Here is a 24,629-nt window from a genome sequence, read left to right as displayed (position 1 = left end):
TCCCCACTTCCATATATGACCAGTGAATAATTAAGCCTCCTCAGACATAATACAGATTTTTCACTAGAGATAAGAAGGGTTAATTATTTAATATTTGTAATACTGTTGGGATGGCTGGCTCACATGGATTCTGCTGGGTTTGCTCCATTTTTCATCAATTCTGTTTGTCATCTTTCTGGCTGTATTGCCTGCCATCTTACCTCTCTATCCAATTAGGCATTGTAAAGTTAGATCATCTGTTTTTACGGACAGAGCAGGATTGTACCTGGTGAGGACTCGGAGGACTGAAGGAAATCATGTCAGGGGCTCTGTCTCTTGGAAGCTCTTGGGCTCTTTTTCTCAATCTATAAAGAGGAAAACACCATAATTCTTCAAAATAAATCATTATTAGAAAGTCTCAAACAGGGACAGAATACTGATTCCATTAAAAAAAAGTACACATTTGCTTTTCAAGTTTATTAATATATTTTAGGAAGGCTTGAGGATGAAAGATTCTGTGGCAATATATAATGGAGTATTATAATATTAATTTGCATCAATTTCTTAAAGAGATAATTCAATTAAATAGTTCAGCCTTTAGCAACCTATTTTTTAAAAATCATATTTCTTTTTGAACTGTCAACCACTTGAAGGAGCAGCCCTTGATTATTTCTTGATTGTATGCTAGATGAGGCAATTTTTCCTTGGGGAATAACATTAGCTAAATTAGGAACACTGTAATTTAAAGGTGATTAAGTACCTTTTGTGATTGTTGTTCTACGACTTCAATCTGATAACACTTGAGTGCATGTGTAATCTAGTCTTCCACGGGGCTACTCACATTCACAAGTGGGCTTAAATCTGTGTAAGATCAGGACCTAAACAAGCACCGCAGTTAAACATCTTACAGCACATTGACAGAGTACATATTTGTCCTGATTGCAATGACATTTTGCACTTGAGCTTGGTGCAAAACCACTCAAACTGCTTTTAAAAAATGGGATTTTCATTTTACAGGAGAAAGCAAGGCACAGGGATGTGAATGGATACGTTCTGGTCATAAGGCAAGTCCGCTGGCAGACCTGGGAGCAGGCTGCGGACTCCCAACCCTCACAGATTTGCGCCCTGGTTCACTCCAGCTGCATTTTGTGCATTGGTGCTCCGCATGCGAGGAGCAGCAGGAACAGTCCAGGCCAGGAAAAGTGACCAAGACATTGCTCAACCTGCCCATTTATCTCTAGAGAAATTCTTTCTTCCCCATCAGCCTTCTTATGGTTTCAGTGGAATAGGCTTGTTGTCAGCAGAGCACCCAACGTGTTGAAGGATGTCAGAACATGGGCTACCATTGCACCGTTGACAAATTTTAAGGCTGACATCTGTTGGGGGTTGCCAAGTAAGATGCATTCAGCCATCCCATCGTCAAGAAGTGGTGCTGGCATTTGCCCATGCACCAGGGTATTTTACAGAATGTCATCACTTGGTAATGAAATGTTCCCCGGTAACGATGGCTCACGAACACAGAAATAGCCTTTGCCCATAATAAAGTTTTGCAAATAATGCCTGCAGGAAGTGATTTGCTAGGAATCAATCAAGCAGATCCCAGAAATAATGCGACAGATGGTAACCCGACGTTACCGCAACATCACCAAACTACTTTTTACTCACACTTTAAACAGCCATTTGGACTCAGGTCTTTAAAGAAAAATTTTAACTCTCACTCTACAGCTGGCTGAAGCCGAATTGCCGTTCTGTAGAAAATTCTATTATTAAAAGTCACTAAAAGGCAGAATAAAATGAAAAGTCTGAAATTTCCATCAGGGCAAAAGGAAAAAAGTTTCAGTCCTCAAGACCCTATTTTGATGGCTTTAAGTTATATGCCCTTTCTTTATTTTAGCTGTGTTATGCTATAAACAAATAAACATTTTAAAATATAAAATTAACAAACTCATTGTTCTAAGTGATATATACAATGAAAATTTAACAAAATAGGTTTTGAAATAGAAAATAGTGACAAGAAGAAATACTTTTCTTTCGCAATGTTTCATTTTGATTTTTTGTCCTATGAATATAAAGTGTATTGAAATCATCATGTCTCCATTTTTCATGACCTAGTACCTTCTGACGGAAAATATTCCACCTGAACAGTTTTGATGGGGTCTCTCTAGGTTGTGACTGGGTCCCCTCGAGTTACGGTGGTTCAGCGAGTTACTCATCATAACCAGCGACGTGTACAAGGTTTCTCCTTTCGATTTTGCAAGGTAAAAAACCATTCTCTTACACTGTATACCTAATTTACTTGTTATAATTTATTGAGGCTTGAAACACTTACTTCATTTTTCTGTTGTATACCTGCATGCTGTTTCATCACTGCACGAACACTTGTTGCTTAGTACAGAGCAGACAGCCCTGATTTATTAACTAAAGCATTAACATGGTCCTTAAACAACAGCCTTTTCGTTACAGAATGAGATTTTTCTCCCTCCTGTCCTTTGTGCACCGTGCCCTCTGTTACCTTTACTCCTGTAAGGCCTGTTACATCAGAAATGCTGATTCCCAGAAAAGAGGTTAGCCGAAACTCTCTTTGTGCTAAAACAAGGATCACCCCAGAAACAGAGCGGCTGAAGAAACCAAAGTAGGCCACCAACTTTCCCTGCTGAATTGATGGATGTGACTCTGTCCCAGGGGACCACTGCCGTGCTGGTTATGACGGTACCTGAAGCTCTGCGCGTGACGAGCAGGCGTCGCTACCGCAATCTGTGGGGGACATTTGCTGGGCTTGTCTTTGGGAGACAGGGTCATACAGAACCACAAAATGAAGCACTCAGTCAGACCTGGGTGGGTGTTTCCTCTGGGCGGTGAAGGGGGGTGAAGCAGGGGGTGATTGCTGCGGCAGCCTGTGCTGCCACAGCCCCACTGGAGGCAGGGCACCTGTCCAGCCTTTTCCTTCCTTGCTTAAATTAACATGGAGAACGTAATCTGTCACATGCTTATTCTTCCATACTTACATTTTCCTGGCTCTATATTTGGCTTTTATTGAATTGCACGGTGATACGGCCAGTTTGCCCAGGAGTGCAGCTCTCCTGGGGTGAGCAACAACAGGATCTTCAGGCCTAAGCTCCCCAAAACAGATCAGCACGTTCTTAATTTCTGTGCGATGGAGTCTCGGGAACCTCAGTGCATTTATCGTTCGCCGCTCAGGTCCCCAGGACAAGCACATCCATCAGCGTTTGCAGGACTTGAGCCACAGCCTCGGGGCGCACGTGTAATTTTGATCACAACGTTTTGCAAAATCTGGCACAGAGAATGTGAAAACTGAATTACTTTTTAAAAAAAACGTGTTTTATGTAACTTTAACATAAATACAGACTTGCGGGACAGAGTGAGTAAACAGCCCCACACACTCGACGGTTAAAGCTGCCGCCGGCTGCGCTACGCCGGGGTTGAACCTTGCGCTGCTCGTAGCGTTGCCGAGTGCTTTGCGCTCAGATGCTCTAAATCGGTGGGCTGAAGCAGCTGGTTTTCACCAAAACCAGGCGAATCTGGGCAATTTCAGTAAACGTCACCAGAAAAATAGTTTCTCCGCCGAGCGTTAAACATTCGGGGCGGCGCTTGCTCTGAGGGACGGGACCCAGCTCCCGGCGGGAGCGCGGCCCCGCCGCCTGCGCCCCCCACCCCGCTCCGCGAGGGAGGTGTGGGGGGTGTCCGCCCGCGCCCCAGCAGCGCGCGCCGACAGCGAGGCGCGAACCCGCCGCGCGGACGCCCGCCGGCCGCGCGGGGCCAATCAGCGGCCGCACTGGTGACGTGCGGGGCGGGGTGCTCCGCGCGGGCGGGCGCGGCGCGGGGCGGGGCGGGGCCGGGTCGGGCCGGGGGCGGGCGCCGCCGCCGGGGCAGCGGCAGGCGGGCGGGCCGGGCTCTTCCTGGAGCGGGCAGGCAGCGGGCCGGGTGCATTAGCTGCAGCCGGGTCTGTTGGGGCTGGCAGGGACCCCCTGGGCTGCGCCCCGAGGAGCGGCTTAACGCGCCATCTCATTTCTTTTTATACAGATACATTTCCCCCCCCCCTAGTTTTTTGGGAGTGTGCGTGCGGTTCTGCCCAGCGCCGCGGAGCTGGCGGGCTGCGGGCTGCCGCTGCCCTGAGCGCGCCGCCGTGCCGGGGGGCGCGGGGGCCGGGGCGGCCGGTCGGGGCCGCCGCCACCGCCACCGCCGCCGCCGGGGCTCGGGCCGCTATGCGCAGAGATGGATTTTGTGTCTTCCCGTGCGTGGGAGGGTAGTGCCCGCTCGGCTCTGAATCCCCGGGTGCTCCTCGGCGGGGCGGGGAGGTGTGTGTAGGAGAGAGGCGCCAATAGTACTGGATTCTATTTTTTTTTTTAAATTTTTAGAGGTGCAGGCAGGTAGGGGTTCAGGTGTGTTGGGTTTTTTTTATTTCCCTTGTTGCCTACATCGGCTTGTTGGCCCCCACCCCTCTTTTTTTTTTTTTTCGTGAGGTGGGAAGCGGGGGTGTCTGATTTTTCTTTAGCTTAGCAGCGAAATTGCAGCAGTTTCTGCCTCCTCCAGTGTGCTCGAGCGAGGAAAATGGAGGCTGTGATAGAGAAGGAATGTAGTGCGCTCGGCGGGCTCTTTCAGACCATCATAAGCGACATGAAGGTAAGAGACCGCAGGGTCTGGGGGAGGCCCGGGGGAGAGGAAGCCTCGCCGCACCTGGCCCGGCGCAACTTCGCACCGGGGGGCGGTGGCGGCGCCGTGACCGCCCGCCCCACCCGACCCCGGGCCGCCGCTGCGGGGGACCCTGCTCCGGCTGCGGCGTGCGCCCCGTGAGCCTGGCAAAGGGCTCCCGGTGCAACCTCCACCCGCCTGGTTTGGCGTTTGCGAGTTGCCTGCAGGACGCCACCTCTCCCTCCCTCCTTCCCTCTGTTCTCTGTCTTTCCTGCTCGAACATGCAAGCTGTTATCTTGCGCCAGGGTCAGCGTTTTCCAAACCTGTCTCTCTTTTTAAAAATATTATTAATTTTTTTGCCTCCTCCACCTTCTCTTTTTTATTTTTCGTTGTTGTTGTTTGGGGCTGTCGGCTCACTAGCAAAATAAACGCAGTGAGGTGGGAGCGTCGTGTGGAGGAGATGGGCACGGTTTGTGTCAGCTGTGGGGTGGGGTTGGAAAGGGCACGGTAGGGATGTCTGTGCCAGGCCCGTGGGCACGGTGGAAAGAAAAATAAAAATCTCAGCCTGGAGATGCTCAAAAGTTGTTGCGTGCCTGGATGAGAATTGCTGCTCAGTCGCTTATATGGTGTTATTTCCATGCTATGTATGCTCGTGGAGGTATTTGCTTCTTTCTGTGGATGAATCCAGAGGTCTCAAGTTGCCGGGTCTCTCCTCTCCTACCAGCCACCAGGAATCTCAGGCTCCACCTACCCCATCCGCCAAAAGGGTCCCTTGGAGAGAGGTGCTCCCAATCTATCCTTGGCAGCCAAGGGCACTTCTGCAGGGTTTTCCTTGGATGAAGGGATGCCTCCTGCCCTTCGCTCGTGGAAATAAATAGTGTAAAAGCGTTGCTGTGTTCTGCCAGTTGTGCCTCCCCCAAATCCCCGGGATCAAGGCGCCCTGCCTCCAGCACGGTCGTACTGCAGAATACTGCAGTGTTCCCCTGGACAAGGGCAGCTTGTCTTCATCCCAGGGCCGTCTGGGAAGAATGCCGTTGTCAGGAGATGTTGAGGGACCCATCGGATGATGGGGGGTCCGCTGTAATTTAAAGGCAGCGACTGTGTGCGCTGTGCCTCTTCTAGCCAGGGGCGCGGGATTTCTTTAGGTGTTTTATTCGGTGGAGGGCTGCGGGAGAAAGAGCCGCCAAATAGTGGTGGAGGAGGACGGGGTCTGCTCTAGGAGGGAGCCTGGCATAGGTGAATGGCTTCTAGTGTATTTTTTTTTTGGGGGGGTGGAGAAGCTGTTTGCACTAGAAATTTATTTTTTGGCAAGGGTTCATGTGCACTTTCCTCTCAACAGATCTTGGGAGACATTTAATTAAGAGCATGGCTTGTCAAGAGCAGGCAGATTGCGGAGAGGAGGGCGAGTGTGTGTGTGTGAGTGTATCTGTCAAGACAATGCTGCAGTCCTGGCGGTGCTGTTCTTCGGGCTCTCAGCCCCCTTGTGTTTTTAAGAACGACTGTGCTTTAAAATAAAATAACAACCCCTCAAAAAGCAGGAAATGTTCACAAATGGCTGGACTCGTTTTATTGGGCTGTGCAGGGAACACGCAGGAGATGTTCTGTTCCAGATGAAGTGCGGTTTTGGGTTTCAGCACAGAGGGACACCGAGTATGTTTATTCTCTGCTTCTTTCCATAAGTGATGTATTTGATTTTTCTTGCTCTTAAGCAAATGGGCCTTTGCTGTGTGGATTTATTTTTTATTTTTTCCTTTACACATTGTTACTTGCATGGGAATGCTGCTCATCAGAAACATGTTGACATGAGCTTATGGAGATGGGTACAGGCGTGAATATTTTTTTCTTAATCCACCATAGTAGTGGAACCTGTTTGTGAACTGGCAGTTACTGAGGGGGGAGGTTTGGAAGGAATCACAGCAGGTCTCTAGTAGCGTGGTGGTTGTTACGGTTTGAAAAATCTGCTCGTTATTTAGCATGAGTAGAATAAATAATTTTTACCTGTAGTTCAGTTTGATGCAGCTAATGCCGTACTGCCAATGAGATGCTCCAGGATTCTTTGTGAATTGTGCACAAAGGATCATGACAATTTCAAAGAAAAAGTAGCTATTTTTTGACAGCTAACCAGAACCTTTCAACTCGTCATACCTGTAGTAGTAAAGTGAAAATTAGCATTTGAAGTGCTGTTTCATGTAGTCAGATCTATGTGGGCAGGCTTCTGGCAGAATCTTGGAGATGTTGCGTAGGGGTCTGCCCACATGTACCCGAGTGCACTGTCTGTGCCTATTTCTCATCGCAGGCTGTGATCAAGGCCCCACATGCCCTGCAGTGCTGAGGGATTTGCTGCAGCATCCACCGTTTTTTTTTTTTCTTTTTTAAACAAAATGATTTGCAGGTTCTTTTATCATATGTATTGCTTTGCTTTAAACTTAGTTGTAAAGATGGTAGGGTTAATCAACAGCGTGTTAAAATTACTCTGAAGTCTTGCCAGTGGATGCAGATGGGTGCTGCAGCCGAGGTGATGAAGATACAGTATGTGTGGACTGATTTTTCTCTTTGTTCACACTAACACAGAACTAGCTCAGGTGTATCTGTTGTTAATTTTGAGCTCTCCTTGATCTTGACAAGGTTACAGAAACTGGAATGATAATCCTGAGTAATGTGATTATTTCCATTTGTCTCCGTACTGTGTTAACTTTGAGGGCAATATATGCTGGTGTGACTAACACAACACACTTTCTGGCTGCAAGATTATCTCTTGCTAGTGAGGTCTCTTGAACTGCCTTTAATGTTTTCTCCAGAAACCCCAAATTTCTCTCTGTCCTCTACCAAAAATAATTTCGTGGTTAATACTCAACAAAACAAGCTCCAAAATAAATGAGCATAAAGCTTAGCAATTTAGAGAAACAATATTATTGAGTTAAATATGAGTGAATAATAAACATCCCATTTATACAGCACTTCAATGTACATCTGGAACTTCAGTCTTCTGACAAGGGAAGTCCATGTCTTCCATGCAAAACAAGGATCACGTTCGTTGAGTACCGTGCGATGTACATGGTGACAGGGTTGTTTGTGGAAGGTCCACAATGGGGATTGTACTTGGCCGTTGTGCTCTAGAATCAAGCTTCAAAGCTTTGAGACTTCAAGATCAGATTAAAGAATGTTAAAGGTGGGAAAAAGCCTGCCTATCCAATCTTTAAGCTTTGGTCTGTTGTCACAGCCCTGGTGTTTCCTAGAGTACGTGGCACTTACGATACAATTTGGTACGCTCTTATGTGAGATCTTTTTCAAAGCAATCAAAGTTTGTAAAAGCAAAAATAAAACATGTATGTCCCCTTGGAGGAGTAGTTTTGTGTGCTGCATTCAAACGCCGTGCGGTTTCTCTTTGAACGCGGCACACTTTCTGTAGCTCCCTGTGGGAAGGGAGTATTTGATCTGAATGGTGTGTAACGCGTTTCTGGCAATTGAGAAATGAGGTGCTGTAATGTGCTCTTAATTTCAGTATTTCTTGTAGTGCAGAGCAAATCAGTGCAGATAGTTTTTTGGGAGGGCCTGTCACGAATGGGTTTCAAAAGATCTTGTCTTCTCATGTGGAGCAGGTTCTCTTTAATGCTGCTTTTCCTTCGGAGTCTTGGTTTTACGTTCCTTTTAGTTGCATTGTTCTCTGCTATCTTGAAGGGAAAAGGAAAACAAGAGACACCTCTGAAAATCTTGAAATTGGCAGTGTTGGTAGTTCATCACTTGCTTGATACCAGTTGTTTTCCTTTTTGCATGTTCTTTGTCTCACCTCTTCTGCCAGCGTGTGTTTTGGCAGGACGGGGGCTTGCTGTATGTGTACAGCACCTGGCACCCGTGGGGAGGGCATGGTGGCAAGATGAGTAATGAGCAGTTGGATGAACACAGGTTGTCTGTGACTTTGTTTATACCGAATGGGAGGATTTACTAAATTTTTGTAGGTCTGATGTGGATTACCCATTGGTCTCACTCATCTCCCCACGTGTGAGGGATGTGCAGGTGTGAGAGGATGGCAAACATCTTCCTGTCAGTGAATGAAAGCAAGGCTCCTAAAGGAGGAGTGAAATTTTAGACAATTTTAGAAATACTTTTTATTTTAAGTGTATGTGTCTTATTTCATAGAATCATAGAATGGCATAGGCTGGAAGGGACCTCAGAGATCATCTAATCCAACCTCCCTGTCATGGGCAGGGACGCCTCTCAACTAGACCAGGCTGCTCAAGGCTCCATCTAACCTGGCCTTGAACACCTCCAGGGAGGGGGCATCCACAACTTCTCTGGGCAATCTATTCCAAAGTCTCACCACCTTCGTACTGAAGAATTTCTTCCTAAGATCTAATCTAAAACTGTTCTCGTTCAACTTAAACCCATTTCCCCTTGTCCTATCAGTGGACACTCTTGTAAAAAGTCCCTCCCCAGCCTTCCTGTAGGTTCCCTTCAGGTATTGGAAGGCAGCTATTAGGTCCCCCCGAAGTCTTCTCTTTTCAAGGCTGAACAATCCCAGCTCCCGTAACCTGTCCTCATAGCAGAGGTGCTCCAGCCCCTGGATTATCTTTGTGGCCCTCCTCTGAACACGCTCCAACAAGTCTATGTCTCTCTTATGGTAGGGACACCAGAACTGGACACAGTATTTGAGGTGGGGTCTCACAAGAGCAGAGTGGAGGGGGAGAATCACCTCTCTTGACCTGCTGACCACGCTTCTCTTGATACATTTCAGGATGCGGCTGGCCTTCTGGGCTGCATGAGCGCACTGCGGGCTCATGTTGAGCTTCTCATCTATGAACACCCCCAAATCCTTCTCTTCAGGGCTACTCTCAACCCACTCTGTGCCCAGTTTGCATTTGTGCCTAGGATTGGCCCGACCCAGGTGAAGGACCTTGCATTTTGACTTGTTGAAGCTCATGCAGTTAGCACTGGCCCACTTCTCATGCCTATCAAGGTCCCTCTGGATGGCATCTCTTCCCTCAAGTGAGTCCATGGCACCACACAACTTGGTGTCATCAGCGAACTTACTGAGGGTACGCTCAATGCCGTCATCCATGTCACTGACAAAGATGTTGAACAGCACTGGACCCAGAACAGACCCCTGAGGGACACCGCTTGACACTGGTCTCCATGTAGACATCACACCATTGACCACAACTCTTTGAGTGCGACGTGGTCCATCTGTCAAATCCGTGTCTCTCCATTTTAGAGACAAGTATGTCATGTGGCACACTGTCAAACGCCTTGCACAAGTCCAGGAAAACAACATCCATTGCTTTACCCACGTCAACCAGCGCTGTAGCTTTGTCGTAGAAGGCCAGTAAATTAGTCAGGCACGACTTGCCGCTAGTGAAGCCATGTTGGCTGTCACCAACCACTTGGTTATTTTTTATGTGCCTTAGTACAGCTACCAGGAGAATCTGTTCCATGATTGTTTAGCTGAAAACTCAAATAAAATCAACCTTTTGCTTTTGTCAGTAATCTGTACCTTAATCCTGTAAAGGAGGTGAACCTTTCCCTTTGCTCCATTGCTGCTGCTGGGTCTCTTGGATGAGAGGGTGGTGCACTTTTGCCTTTGACCATGCAAAGCCCTTGGTCAAAGCAGAAGAGAAAGACACGAACACATGGGCATGAGAGAAACATTTATGTTTTCACAGCCTCTTACCTCCTTTTAGGAAGTGACCAGTGAGAAGAAGCATTTTAATCTTGCTGTTTGTGGAAGATGGAGCCAGGGTTGGTCACATCAAGGATTAAGACCTGTTTGTTGAGCAGTCAAGGCTTGATTTGCTTGTGAGGGGTGACCTTGTTGTATTCACACAAATAATATAAACTGAGTGGAAAAACATATTTGTTGGAACAAACAGAAATGGTGAGACAGTTACGATGGCAAGTACAGCTGCAGGTCCGCTGTGTTCGTGTTAATCCAAGGGAGAGCCCACATGTATCAGAGAATCTGGGCAAATTTGTTTTACCCTGACATGTCATAATACAACAGCTCTTCTGCAGCTGTGCTTTATTTGAAGCATAGGAATCTCTGTGGAGACTAGGAATGTTCGGTTCAATGACTTTAAGGTCTAATTTCAATCCAACTGTTAAGGATGATAATGATTGTAAGGAAAACCAAATGTTTCTTGTGCAACAGCCAGGTACAGGCTTGGAGAGGAAACAGCATCTCTGTCCTCCCTTTCCCATGCGTTCTGCGTTGCACTGCCATGCCCCTTGCACGGCAGTCTTTAGGGCAACTGATTCATTCCAAACCTAGCAAATCGACATTTCTTCCCTTTCCACAAAAAGCACGAAATGAGTTCATTTCCACTTGATGCAACTTTTCTTCCCATTTTTTTTTTTTCTTAATGGTTTTACCACCAAGGCATTTTGGGCTTAGCTGACTGTACTGATTTCTTACCCTCGCTGACTCTTAAAACCTGCTTGTCCCAATGGTTGGTTTGCGTACACTGAAATTCCTTGCCTTTTCTAAGCAGCTGGAGTATCTTTCTGTAAACATCTTAAGAGGGGAAGGGATTGACGTGCAGCGAAGGCTGAATGATGGTGCAGGCAGAGAGCTGCTGCATACCTGTTTAAATACTGGGGTTCATGCAACAGGGCATAGCTGGGAACTTACTTGTTCACGAATCATTTGTTTTTTAGGGACACATTCTTTCTTGGTCCAAGTAACTCTTGTGTGAATGTTAACAATTCGTACAACTGCTGAGCATTTGCTGCATAAGCCTGTATGAGGCGGGCTTATTCTGTGCCATATCCAGGGCAAGGACTTTTAATGCCTTGTAAGAGTACGCCTTTTGGATCTGGCAGCACGCCGAGGGCTGCATAATGGGGTTTGCGAGGTTGTAAGCGTGGAAGGAGTTGTGCAGCGCTGCATGAAACACAATTGACTGAACAAATGTTGGAGGACAAGAAGTCTGTGTAATTACAGGCTCAGTGCTGGTTAATACCTAACAGAGGGTGATGTTTGGGAGAGTTTGCTGCTTCCTTCCTCAGTTCTGAGTGTGCACGAGCTGCACCAAAATCTTTGCTATAGAATACCTAAAACCCCACATTGTTTTGCTATGTGGTTTTTTTTTTTTTCAAAGTACAGAAGTTGCTACAATTGATGGAATATTCTTGTGAATCTGTAAACAGCATCTTCCACTTAACAGGCTGTGTGTTTTCAGCTTCTGAAAAACATCTTTAAGGTTCATGGTCTACCCAGAGATAGTGTGATCTTGAGGATGAGCAGAAGACATTCCATGGCAGAGAGCAGAATAGGAACTGTATCCAGAAAGGTTTTTTGATTTACTTCAGAGCACACAATGGTGGGTACGGAAGGGTTTGAGTTAGTAGCACAAAGAGGATGCTATAGAAATGTATTTCCCTCTTCAAGTGTGTGTTTTTCAATTCAAAATTATGTCTGCCCTGATGCTGTTAAGGTGCCAAGTGCTGCCCTGTTCATTGGTATCCGTGCTGACCTTTAAGGACGTTGATTGACTCCTTCCTGCTGGGCTGAGAGATAGCCTGAATGCTGAGGTGTTTCGAAGGACGAGAGACAAAATGTCTGGTAGCTTTGTGGTTAAGACCATAGCAGCTTTCATCTTCAAAGCGCTCTGTATGTGACTTAGCTCCCAAGAATGGCTCCCATTTTACAGAAAGGCAGGCTATGGCTGCAGGTTCAGTGACTTCTACTCCTTTCCCCTAGGACAAGAAGGAATTGGGTGCATCTAGAGCACAGAGTTAATGAGGGGATGGATTGTAAGCTCCCAGTATAATACATGTTTCTATCCACACATACACTTACACTTTGCTGCTGCTGCTTAAGACGTATTGCTGTTTCCCCCCCCCCCCGCCCCGTGATAATCCACTGATTTCAGGCACTGATCTACAAATAACTGATCAACTCTCAACACAAGTGTCTTGAACTCCTCTTCTGTAACTGAAATTACAGGACATCTCCGTTTCATAGTGGAGAGGTCTGACTGGGACATCTTAACCATAGAGTGGTAGATCATGAAGAATTTGGCCGTCTTGTCTTGTGAGGCTGTGTGAGCTCTGTATTTTTCACTCTTTTGGTCAAGAACCATAAGTGTTGTGTAGTTCATTTTAATTCTAGGATGCTAGCTGGTGTACAAACATCATTTAACAAATCACTTTGGGTATTTTTAAAAAGGACACTTGCAGGAATGAACTTGTGTTGGTGTGTGCAATGCTAGCAGTGAGTGTGTAACTAGAGACATTTGGTTCATGGTACAGAAAGGTTCAGATTTGTTCCAGTTTTTGTCTTCCACACAAAGCATGAGATTTCTCACCCAAGCATGAGATTTTTAATTTTTTTGCCGCATAAGTCACATGCGTGCTTTGTAGTGCCTCTGAAGTCCTTTGTGTAGTGGCTTAATTTTTTTTTTTTGGTTAATAAAACTATTTGTGATGAGATGCTTCCAAACAAAATCATCAATGAGCAAATCTCATGGTTCCTCTTTGTCCGTGAGCAAAGCAAGCGTCTAATTTGGTGCTTGAAAGTGATTGTTTCTCTTCTCGTGAGTGAAAGGGAGAGAAAGTAGCCTGTGATAAGCATAGTTGCACTTTACTGTCTGGCAAGAGCCAAAGTTCATAAAGCACTAAAAACTTTGCTACCTAGCTGCTGCCTTTTCCCCAATAAGGTACTTTGGTGGTCAGACACTTGTCAGTACTTTGGCAATAGATATTGTCACTTCTTGGGTCCTGGAGATTGTTTTGACTGCTTGTGTGATGGAGATCGTGTTGAGATCAAGCAATGAACGCTCAGAAATTAAGATTTCTCCTTGCTTGGGAAGAAGTGATGAGTCCCCACTGATTTTGGTGGTGTTACCAGCAGAGGGCTGTTGTCTTGAGGCTGTCCTGTGTAGGCATTAAGTTGAGTGAGTGCCTCCTGATATTTTAATTATCTTCATTTTGATCTAGCTGAAATATTGTGGGTTTAGAAAATAGCTGCCGAGTATGCACAGTGGCCACTTAATGATTGAGTGGATGAAAGGCGGTATTGATGAGTCTCTGAGGAGAGATCTGCTATTCCGGCTTGCAGACTTGCTTAGACCTGCAGGGAAGAATGTGGAACTAAATGCTTCCTCTCGAAGACTACTTAATACTCAGCTTTTTTAATGTAGCACGGGATAAAAGATCTCTAGAAGCTGTGGCTAGTTGTTTCTCCCTGCCTCTTCTCTCTTGTAAATAGCTTCCTGTGTTTAGAGAAGGAGAGACTGTATGTTTATGCATGATATATTTTCTCACAGTATGAGTATAACTTTTGTTTGCTAATTACCCAATCTTTGATTTAAACCATGAAGAGACTGCTTTGGAGCTGAGTTTCTCTGTCTTACAAACTATGAAACTGAGCTATGGACAGTACAGATTTGATGTAGGCCTCCGTGCTATGTCAATAGGGACCACAAGTTGGGTTGTAAGCCAGGATGCCATGCAGCAACCAAGGGGGATGAGTTTTCACGGGTCCTTGCAGTACCAAACTGAAGTCACAACCACGGGGCAACTGGTATCCTCCATGGGAGATGTTTAAATATGGGCTAGCACAGTGCAGGCTTTATTATAATGTAAATTAAAGACTCTAGTGCTGTAACAACAGAATGGTACCAGACTTGGCTTTCCTCTCCTTTTAAATGGTTAGTGAGGTCTAATAAATACCTACGTTCTTGCTAAGAAGTGCTGCGTTTGAGTACTCGGGGAACTGGGCATTCTTTAGAGGTCTTCAGGTGGTTTTGGGAATGTAGAAATAACTGATATCTATGTGTTTTTTCCTCAGTGGGGTGATTACCCTGTTCTGGATTTTTCCTGGTTGGATTTTAGTCTTGACTTTCTCAAGATGTTATGCCATTATCTGTTTTTTCTCAATGTCTTAATGCTCTGTTTAGACTGAAAACCAAACAGTTTTGAAAATAGTAAATGAGTGGTTCTGTGATGCATAGAAGAAATACCTAGTTGACAGTTTTTCTAATAGCATATGAGATGTCTTCAGTAGTGTTTTGTTGAATAATTTGCAATGTTGTGATAATGTATCACCCTGTGAAAGCAAAGCTTGGCATGCCTATTTATACTGCACATGTGGAGGAAAACTCGTTTCTAACCCTGCTGTTCCCTAAACAAGTGGCAGAAATAATGGAAGTATATGTATGGATACAAGATTTTGATTTTAATTACCCCTACTTTCCTGAAGGGTAGTTACAGGTTAAATGACATCTTAATGTGATCTTTGACATGCTTTTACTTTCACTTGCATGCACTATAATTTCTAAAACCCTGAGTTTGTACCTCTTTTCTCCTCCATTCGGCAATGCGTGCCTCCAGCTCTTGCTGTGAAATCTGGTGAAGTTATGTCTTGTCTTTCGCTATTGATGACTTTTCATTCCTGGCCCAGCAAGCGTTCTGCATGAGTTGAGGGTCCATTTTGCTGCTGGAGCTGAGCTTGAACGTCCCCTGTGCGTGGCAATACTTTTGGCTTAGAAAGACAGAAGGGACTTTGCAGTCAGGTAGCCCGTTTCCTTGCCTTGTAGGAGTATTACGCTTTCCTAGAAGACCTCTATATAAATGTGTTTCTCTTCCTTAAAAGAGTTCCAGGGAAAGGAAGCTCCCTGCCCTTTCATAATTGCCTGTTAGCTGGTCTTGTAGTTGGATGGATTGTGCAACCTGAAACATCTCTGCTGCAAGTAAAACCGATTGTTTCTTGTCCTGCACCATGGGAAAACAGCTGATGGACAACATCAGTCTATGGGATGCACTCAATGCTCAGTATTGGGACTTCGCTGATTCAGTTCTGGTTTTGAATTTAAGAAATAGGGGTAGATATAGAAGGTAGATTTAGATTGGACATAAGAAATTTTTTATAACATGAGGTGGTGAGGCAGTGAAACAGGCTGCCCAGAGAAGTTGTGGATGCTCTGTCATTGGAAGTGTTCATGTTTGGTTTGGATGGGGCTTAGAGCAACCTGATGTAGTGAAAGATCTCCCTGCCTATGGCAGCGGGGGTTGGAGTAGATGGTCTTTAAAGGTCCCTTCCAACCCAAACCATTCTGATTCTGTATATTTGAAATGAGGTAAATGAAGTCAAAGAAGTCATGGAATAGGTGTTGTGTACCCCTCTATGTCTTCGTAAAGAGTGAAGTTTCTCTCACCCAGCAAAATTTATGTTTCAGTCTGTGGAAAGATTGGGACTATTCTGGTGAGTGATTGGGGCAATAAATGCAGCTTAGAAACGTTCATGAGACAGGCTCTTGAATTGTGGGTTGTGGTGTTTTTTTTAACCTAGAAAGAGAGGCAAAGCCAACAAACAGAATTTTTTGATGGAAAAGAGCAATTATGAACTTTGTGTAAAACGATATGCATTCCCTGTTCACCTGTGTGTTGTCACCTTATTGAAAGACTAGGCAGTCCTATTCATGAGTCATGGACTTGGCTAAATCTGTGGATTGCACAGAGGAATGTATTAGCATTTAGTAGCACTTTGAAACTCGAAGTTGTGGCTGGGTGAGTGCTCTTTTTCCCGGTTGACTACTGATTCTTTTGGAAAAGAGGAAAAACTTCCAGTGCCAGATGTTAGCTGGGAAGGGAAACTGATTGTCAGCCCTTGCATCTCCCCATGTGTTGAGACATCTGTGGCTGGAACTTTTTTTTTTTGAGGCTGTCATTGTTTTCCTGTCCCCTTCCCCTCCACTTTTTCCTGTTTTTGCCTGTTGAAGGCCCCTTGGAAAAGTGATAGTCTCTATGTGCAAACCATCCTTGCTTATGCAGTCCATTCTTTGTGTGTAACATCTGTGACTTTGTGTGCTGTCTAGCACGATAAAGTCTCTTTGCTCCTTGGAGGTAGCGTAGTGAATGCCACAGAAATGAGACATTGATAATAATCCTTGTGATTCTGATATCTGATAAAACGATATAAAAAAATCTTTTCTTTTCAGCATAGTTTACCTTGGAGGGGTAGGAGGACACATGCAGGAGTAAAGTTAGAATTTTTGTTCTGAAGATAGATGTGCAGTGTTTGTGTTACTAGGGCATGAAGCTAAGTAACAGTGATGCGTGTTTGGGACTCAGCTTTTTAGCTGGTCATAGCTGGACGACTACACTGAGGTGGAGAAGTCACAACTCCTGTAGCCAGTGTAGTATTTTTTTTCCATTTTTATTTAAGTCTGCAGATAGTCGTTGTACAGTACTCTTCTGGAAGGCATACAGCTCTTGCTTCGATAACCGGTGAGATAAAATCAAGGCACTGCCCTCCTGGTCCTTTTCTCTCCTACCTTTTTAGCTGAAACAGCCAAAATTAGATTCTGAATTTAATTTACTGTAGAGCAGCTGTCTCTTTCCTCTTGCCCTGAAAGTTTAGATGGGTTGTCACTGTGAACAAGATCCCAAATTGTTTCTGCTGCCTTTGTACTCAGTGTCCCAGCAAGAGCTGATAATAGGACTGAAAAGCCTTTCTGATAAATGAAAGCACTTAAAAGAACACTGTCAAGGGTTTTAGAAGATGTGATGTGTCTTGTCTGTGGGAGTTGGGGTGCATGGAAATAAATTATTAAAGGAAGTAAGTGTCTTTTAATGGAAAAAGAAGAATCATAACTTCTTAGCAGGAGGAGCAACAGAACAGTTTTAAACTGTCAAGACTGTTGATACTGAAGTTGTAATCTTAAATAAATACAACAATCTGGGTTCCTATTCTTGCCATTAGATGTAATCAATAACAGTTTCAGTAAATACGATCCTGTGCTGCAAGTCTTACCCTTCCTTTATAGAGAAATCACGGAGTTTCTTATCTGAGTCTCTTCTCGCTCCTACTGCAGGATTGTTGGCCTGAAAGGAAGAGAAAAATAAACATTGATAAATCTCACGTAGAGTTGTGTTTGTGTAGGGGGCTGTGCTGGTTCACAAAAAAAAATAAATTCTTCATCTGTCCATGGTTTAAATGCTCCTTCTGAAGGTGTCTGTTAAGGAGCGTTGCCCGCTCTTCCCTGGCGTGGTGGGCTGACCTTGGCTGCTGCCAGGCACCCACCCGGCTGCTCTCTCACTCCTCAACCAGATGGGGCAGAAAACAAGATTAAACAGCTCATGGGTTGAAGCAAAGATGAGGAAATGACTTACCTGTTACTGTCATGAGCAACCGGACTCGACTGGGGAAGATGTAATTTATTGCCGATTAAAATAGTTTTGAATGGTGAGGAAGACAGACAAAAATAAACATACGCCCACACCCGTGGGTCTGGATGTCGCTTGGGATGTAGCTGAACGAAGAGATGCCCCTCTCCTTCTTGGCCAAGCAGAAGGGAGGGAGGACCCGTCCCCAGGAGCTGTCGCTATGGAGGAAGCAGTCTGGCCAGACGCTGGTGTGACTGGGTGTTGGTGTCCGGCACTTGGAGGTGCTTTGACAGCTCAGCCTGGTGCCGTTCAGACGCTTGTTGTGGTGCCCGTCCCTGAGGGAAAGTTGTTTCATGTCCCTAATTGTGGACTGGCTACTTCGGTGACAGGCACCAGGCACCATTTTGTTTTTCAGCCCTGAGGTGGAAGGGTGGTTCCCTGCCTGCCTTCAGCATGGATTAGCTGGAGCTGGGCCCTGGGATCAGGTGACTAATCACCTATAAACCGACTAATTAAGCAATAGGGTAGGATAATGGCATGTTATGGCTTACCGGTGACATGCCTGGGTGGGCGGGCAGGCGGGTGCGCGGCCCGGGGGGCACCACGGAGTGCCGTACAGTGATGGCGAAACACCCATTTTGTGGAAAACATGTCAAATTTCTTCACCCAGTGGTGAAGAAATAATTGGGCTCAGATTTATTTTGGGGGGAGATAGTCCCTAGATTAAACCATTAACGATTTTCAAGCAAGCTGTTTAAACAAACCCGTACTGTAACTGATTTCTATTTCAACCCATGAGGAGCTAAAAAGAGGATTTGTGACCCAGATTCCTGTAGCGGCTCCTGTCCGAGCGGGGCTGGAGGTGGAGGAGGCCTGCTGCTTTCGCAGATAACGCCGGAATCTGACTGACCCTGACATTTAAAGGGGGAAAAATTGATTTCCTTTATCAGCCAGTTGAAATCGGGAATTGCAGAAGGTGCAGAGGAAGCTCTGGGAGACACAGCATTTAAAAATACTGTTACTGCTCCTCGAAAGTGACTTTACGTCGCAAAAGCACTTCATAGGCAAAGACGTCAAATTTCTTTGTGTTTAAGTTGAGAAAGTAATACATGTCAAATCAAGGATGCAGTTTTATTGCTCTTGTAGCCCGTGGTTCCCACTGCTGTTAACATTTCTCTTGACGGTTGCTTTGACAAAAGCAAGAACTATTATTGCAAACGTGGAGGTGAGACGTGGAGCGGCAGTGGGGCTGCCTTGCTCAAGGTGACACGCAAAGAGGTCTTGGAGAAGGAACTGCTCCTCAGGGTGCTGGAGCCTGGCAGTATTTACAGCATGAGTTTGATTCCTGTGTCATTTCCTTGGTTTGTTTCCACAAGAATCACGAAATGGCTTCCTTGTTTCCCAGGTGCTGGAGATGGCATAAAACCCCGGTTCTTAGGTCCTGGGAAGTAGCAGGTGTTGTGGATTTCTGCTGTAGGTAGGGATCGATGGTGTTTTGGATTCAGCAGGGATGTGGTGGTGGAAGTGTTTTTGGAAAAGCGTGTTACTGAGAGAGAGAGACAAGCTTGTGGATGTGGCTTCAGCAGGGAACAGGGAAAGGAAATTCTACTGGAACACAGATAAAATAAACTCTTAATTTTCAGTTGAGTTTATTAGAGAGAAAATTCAGAGCTGCAGAAAACAGATCAAGATGCTGCAAGCTGAGCAGATAACGCAGGAATTCATGTCACTGGTGCAAAACTGCTGAAAGGTTTTAACAATTGCAAAAAAACCTCTCAACCAAACCAAAAAAAAACCAACCCACTCAACAAAACCCACCACTCAAGTTATTAATTCAGTGATGTTTTTTTTTAAAAAAAAAGCAAGCTGCGTTTTTCTCCTGTTTATAATGAGATCACGTGCTCTTAGGCAGCGTAGGAGTGCCCAGGTGAGGAGATTGCATTGATGTCAACCAAACAAATACAGTAAATAATTGTTACACTCTTACAGCTTAGTGAAGTAGGGCTGGTTTGATGAGAACAGCGTTTTTAAAGACAAAGAATAAATAGTTGTGGAAATGCTTCATGACTATTCCAATTTTGCTTGCTTTGTGGTCAGCCTGGCAAAAAAAGACAAAAAAAAAAAGGTGTTTTCTTCCTGAGCTGTGTTTTGATAGGAGTGTCTTAAGCTTCCCTGCGAAGCAGCTAAACACAAGGCTGATGTCAATCTCCTGCATGCCATCAGGCGTGTTTAGCTGGATAATACACCACTGAGATGGAAACCTAATCAGGCTGCTTTGGTATCCTCTGCTTGCCGGCTTGCGTTCTGCTCGAGAATCCGGTAAAGCCTTAGGTCCTGCTGTTAATTGTCAGGGCTTTCGGGGCTCCTGGCATAACACGCATAATGCATGTATGGCATAGAGACACTGTGAGACAGGGTGAAGAGTGGGGGATTTCAGTAAAACTAATGGGTTTAAGGAAATGGCATTTTGTTCCTCTTTCAAATAATTGATGGGTTTCCTTCGTTTTTTAAATGTCTGACAATTTTTGCTTAGCACAAAGCACTTATATTCTGGGTCTTGCCACCCAAATAACTGCTATTTTCTCCATCCCCTTCTGCGTTTCCCACTGGCTCCCTTGTGTGTAGATATAATGAGGTTTTATGAACACCTGGTTTACATTAGGATTTTTTGTATTTTTTTTCTTTTCTTCTAACAAAAATCCCACAACTCTTGCTGAAAAAAATGTAGAGTACCAGTTAGTACCCTTGAGGGCAGCATAATGGCAGCAGCTTCTGCAACATGGTGTATCATGGCACTGCCCAAGCCCTGCTGTGCAGTGACTGTGGGAGATGCACACACGACATCTCTGCAAAAACATATTTTTCAAAATATGATAAGGAGAGAACATAAAATTGTGACCGATGCCAGAGTCGAAAGGAAGGCTGGAGATTTGCCTTGGGTTTTAACTCCAGGTCTAATTCCAGTGGATCCTCCTGTGGTGTGTGAATGTCTGGGAGCTTGCCGGGGTGTACCGAGAAGCTGGAATTTGGCTGTCAGCTTTTGGGGAAGGGGCTGTCTTTGCCCCGAACAAGACACGGCAGCTGCTGGCAGTGGGGGCAATGGATTTTGTTTAATTAGGAAAAAGCAGTCCGGTTTATCGGGGTGGATCGAGTTTGCTACAAGCAGCTGCATTTGCTTGCAACCTCTTCCAGTCAGAGCTGGGGTAATGTTAGCCCTGAGGATCTGCCTTATCTGGGTTTTATTGTGTCGTTGCTCTGGTAACAGCAAGTCTTATACCTTTATTAAAGGAAGCAGAGATATTTTATTTTACTCTCTAGACTCCAATCAAGGGAAATTTTGAGGTTTCTCTCTACAACGGTTTTTGCTGTTAACAGAAAATTCACACTTGCTCTACAGAGAGCAAGTTAACCTTTTTTAGGTCTAAAAAGGATGAGTTTTTTTTTTTTTTTTGCCATAAAAATGGCTACCTTTTTATTTTAAACTTTGGAAAAGAAAGATCAGAGCTTGCAAGAACACTTGGTGTCTGTATTCTAAATGAAAACCTGAGCTTTAACACAATTCTAAAAAATGGGGAAAAAGTTTAATTCCTCCTGACTTGAAGTTTCCTGTAACCTTCTTAAAAATTTTACATGCAGTTAATGCTGCACTGCTGTATCAGCTTCAGTTCAGAAAACAACTCCAAGGTCATTTGAAACTGTTTTGGAAGCAGGTCTTGCAGTTGTAGGGCAGCTCTTGGGAAAGTTTGTTGTCTTACGGCCACTGTGCCTTTTCTATGCCCGATTGCTGAGTTACCTTGAGAGACAGTGTTTGAGGTGGTCTCTTGGTCAACTCAGATCTTCATTGTAAAGGCTTTAAAAATAACTTTATTTTATTTAGTTATTTTTTTGAAGAAGAGGATGGGAACCTGGAAATGACATAGAGAATCTATCTGTAGAGAAGAAAATTGGGATTCTGCCTTTGGTTTTGGGAGCTTCTCTGTACATGTTGTTGCAATATCCTAGCACCTCACATCTAATAGGTTTGGTACATCTGAATTAAGGTGTTTCTTTTCTCTGCTTCAGTTGAAATCCCTCTTCTCCCCTGGTGTTTCTATTTGGAAAATCTGTAAAGCCTCCTCAGAGGACCTACTGTTTCATCTGGATTCAGAACCACTTGACTTCCCATCTGCTTGGGACTGGTGTCTAAGGATGTGAGAGAGAACTTGCTGGGAAAATATATTTTAGTGTTAATGGATTAGGATTTAGTGAAGTCTTAGTTATTGCTTTACTTCTAGTTTCATTTGATCTGGAATATCAACACCAGAATGCTAAATTTAAGTATTCCTTACTGTGTTTTGTTTTTCTTGCAGGGAAGTTACCCAGTGTGGGAAGATTTTATAAATAAAGCTGGGAAACTGCAGTCTCAGCTCCGGTAAGTTTTATGTTACACAGTCAAGATCCCCTACAGTTCCTTGTGTGTGCAAATACTAAGATTAAATGCAGCTTCTGCCGGGATAATTTGCTAAGCATGTCCTAGTAGAATTGTGCATATTTTATAGTCAACACCCATGTATGTAGTTTTTCACATACAACCACTGCCATTTTAATATATTAGGAAAATACATAATCTGCCACCGTAAAATGAGCTAAATTTGATGGCTTCTGATGGAAAACTAGAAAGAGTTTTTATTGTTGTTTAGTGAACACGTTTGGAGTTAGGCCTATGTTGTCGTTTTTATTAACGTGGAATACAGTAGGTTTATATTAGAAAAGGGCTCAAAACATTAAAGAGTCTTTGATAGTCTTAACAGCACTTTCTTCTGCCTTAAAAATGGAGGGAATTACTGTGCTGGATCGTTTATCGGTGATTATTAAAACTTACTCTACTGGCGTATACTTTGCAGGTGGCATTCTGGATTACCTAATAAATGCCATACGTATCACACTCGGACCAATTCTGCCATCTCTGGAATTCATTCTAGAATGAATGAGTGTAAAATCTGTTTCTGCTAATATGAATCCGAGCTGCATTTCTTCACAACCCTCCCTGAAACACAATCTCTGCTGTGCTCTCCAGAGCATCAGCGTCTTTTTCACAGCAGCAGCAGTGGTCACAGCTATGGCTATTGGCAGCCCGTTTTGCAGTTCCATGGTGTCTTGTGAACCGTTCCTGAAGAAGCTAGGGTTTAGGCTCGTTTTCCCTAAACAGCTGGAATATGCTGTTCTGCCACACCATCATGCCTAAAATACTGCACTTGTAAGTGGTTTTTCCTTTTCCAGCAATCACGTCACATTGAGTGAGTGTGGAAGAAGCAGAGGCAGTAGAGAAAGAAGAGAAATGGAGAACTTTCCTAGCCCTTTGTACTCTTTAAACACAGGCCTTCTGGGAAGGCATGAGGGATAGTTTTGTTTATTTCCCAGTCCTGTGGTGTTGCATTCAATCAATGTAGTGCTTTTCTAGCTACAGGAACGTGCAAGCAGACAGCTTGAAAGCCTGTGTTTGAGGATTTGCTGTTCATTTTTAGAAAATGTGAGCCTTTTGCCACTGATTCATTTCTGTGAGCTCTGCTAAAGGAAAGCAGATACCATCTGAGCTGGAGCCAGGTCTTCCTGGATCTTGTTACTGGAGAAGTGGAACTTTTTTATTAGCAATATAATTAATAATTAACAACATGGTACACGAATAACAGCATGACCCACAAGTTTGGAAGACTAAGAACACAAACACTGTTAAGGAAAATCGCAGAAAAGGTTATCTAGTTCCAGGGCTCAATATTGCCAGCTAGCTGTCAAGGCCCTTTTTTTTTTTATTTTTTTTTGCCTTCCCTTTAATCTCCTGGGCGTGTGGAGAGTCCTTATGCATTTGGTTGGTCCTCTCAAGCCTGTTTTTGTGTTCAAATCTTTTGTGCTGTCAGTAAGCCTTTTACTACGCTGCCAGTTATGTCCTCTGTATCTTGAGCATATTTGGAGTGAGACTTGCATAAAATCTGAGCTAATTAAGCAGTCCTGTGGTCTTTTTGGCCTAGGATCAGCTTTCCTGTGGGTCTCGCAGGCTTTTCGAGGGTAGCAAGAAGCTATTGAAACAAAGTGAAGTTGATGGTCGTCCTTCGGGATTTTGCTTGGAGAGGCTGACTGTTACTGTCAGGAGAGGAAGTCAGAGTTACTGGTAGAAAGATATGCAGAAACAGAACCACAAGGTAACTGTGGAGAGGGCACAGTTTTGTTTCACCTGTAGAGCCCTGGCCTGCTTTCATTTAAATTGGGTCAACCAGACTATAAACCCGCCAGAAATCTGGTACCGGCCTGAAGCGTTCAGGGCTCTAGGGTCTGCTTATGTAGAACAAACGCGTTTGGAAAATCGTAACTCACGTTTGCTGTCCACTTGAACAGATGTGTGGTCTGTGTGTGCTTTCCATGGGGTGAGGAGGGGTGACACTTCAGATTGTGGAGTCCCTCGAGGTTGCTGGTGTACCTCTCAGGAAGGGACCTGCTTGGAGGAACACTGGATCAGAAAGGAGTTTTGTTTGTTTTGTTTATTTTTTGGGGGGTTTTGGGATTGGTTTGGTGGTGGCGGGTTTTAAGTGGATTTTTTTTTTCTCTTTTTCCTCTTTCCCATTTGCCCAAGAACTTGAGACCAGTCTGATTTCCAAGAAGTTGCTATTTTTTATTTCAAGGGATGCTCCTCAGATGAGGAATTCAGGAAAGTGTTTGGCCAGGATCCTAGAAAAAAGATCCTGCATGCTTATTTTTAAAATACGCATGTTTCCTGGAAATAGCAGTGGCTGCAATTTGTACACTAATGATGCAGTATAATGTGTGTTAGATTTGTTTTTCGTGTTTGACTGCTTAATATTAGTTCATCAGAGGAAATCAGCTAGAAGGGGGATGGCTGTGCTCTTTTGAAATGGCACCTGTCCTGC

The 24,629-nt window shown here is 44.6% G+C and overlaps 1 protein-coding gene across 13 annotated transcripts in view; it reads left to right on the top strand.

Annotated features, from left to right (window-relative positions):
• Positions 1–4,542: 4,542 nt before the first annotated feature.
• The window catches only part of MTSS1 (MTSS I-BAR domain containing 1), a 127,487-nt gene continuing 107,400 nt past the window's right edge, over positions 4,543–24,629 (top strand). For 12 of the 13 annotated variants that reach the window (XM_086608838.1, XM_086608829.1, XM_086608833.1 and 9 more), the window contains exons 1-2: positions 4,549–4,620; positions 22,080–22,141. In XM_086608838.1, coding sequence (XP_086464964.1) covers positions 4,549–4,620; positions 22,080–22,141 — 134 coding nt within the window. Of the gene's footprint in view, positions 4,621–22,079; positions 22,142–24,629 lie in introns of all 13 variants that reach the window. The other variant, XM_086608840.1, reaches the window with a different exon arrangement.

Source organism: Tauraco erythrolophus, chromosome 3, assembly GCF_009769465.1.
Source record: "Tauraco erythrolophus isolate bTauEry1 chromosome 3, bTauEry1.pri, whole genome shotgun sequence".
Classification (NCBI taxonomy): domain Eukaryota; kingdom Metazoa; phylum Chordata; class Aves; order Musophagiformes; family Musophagidae; genus Tauraco; species Tauraco erythrolophus.
Note: the sequence above shows the minus strand (reverse complement) of the source record. Positions and strands in the feature narration are given on the sequence as shown.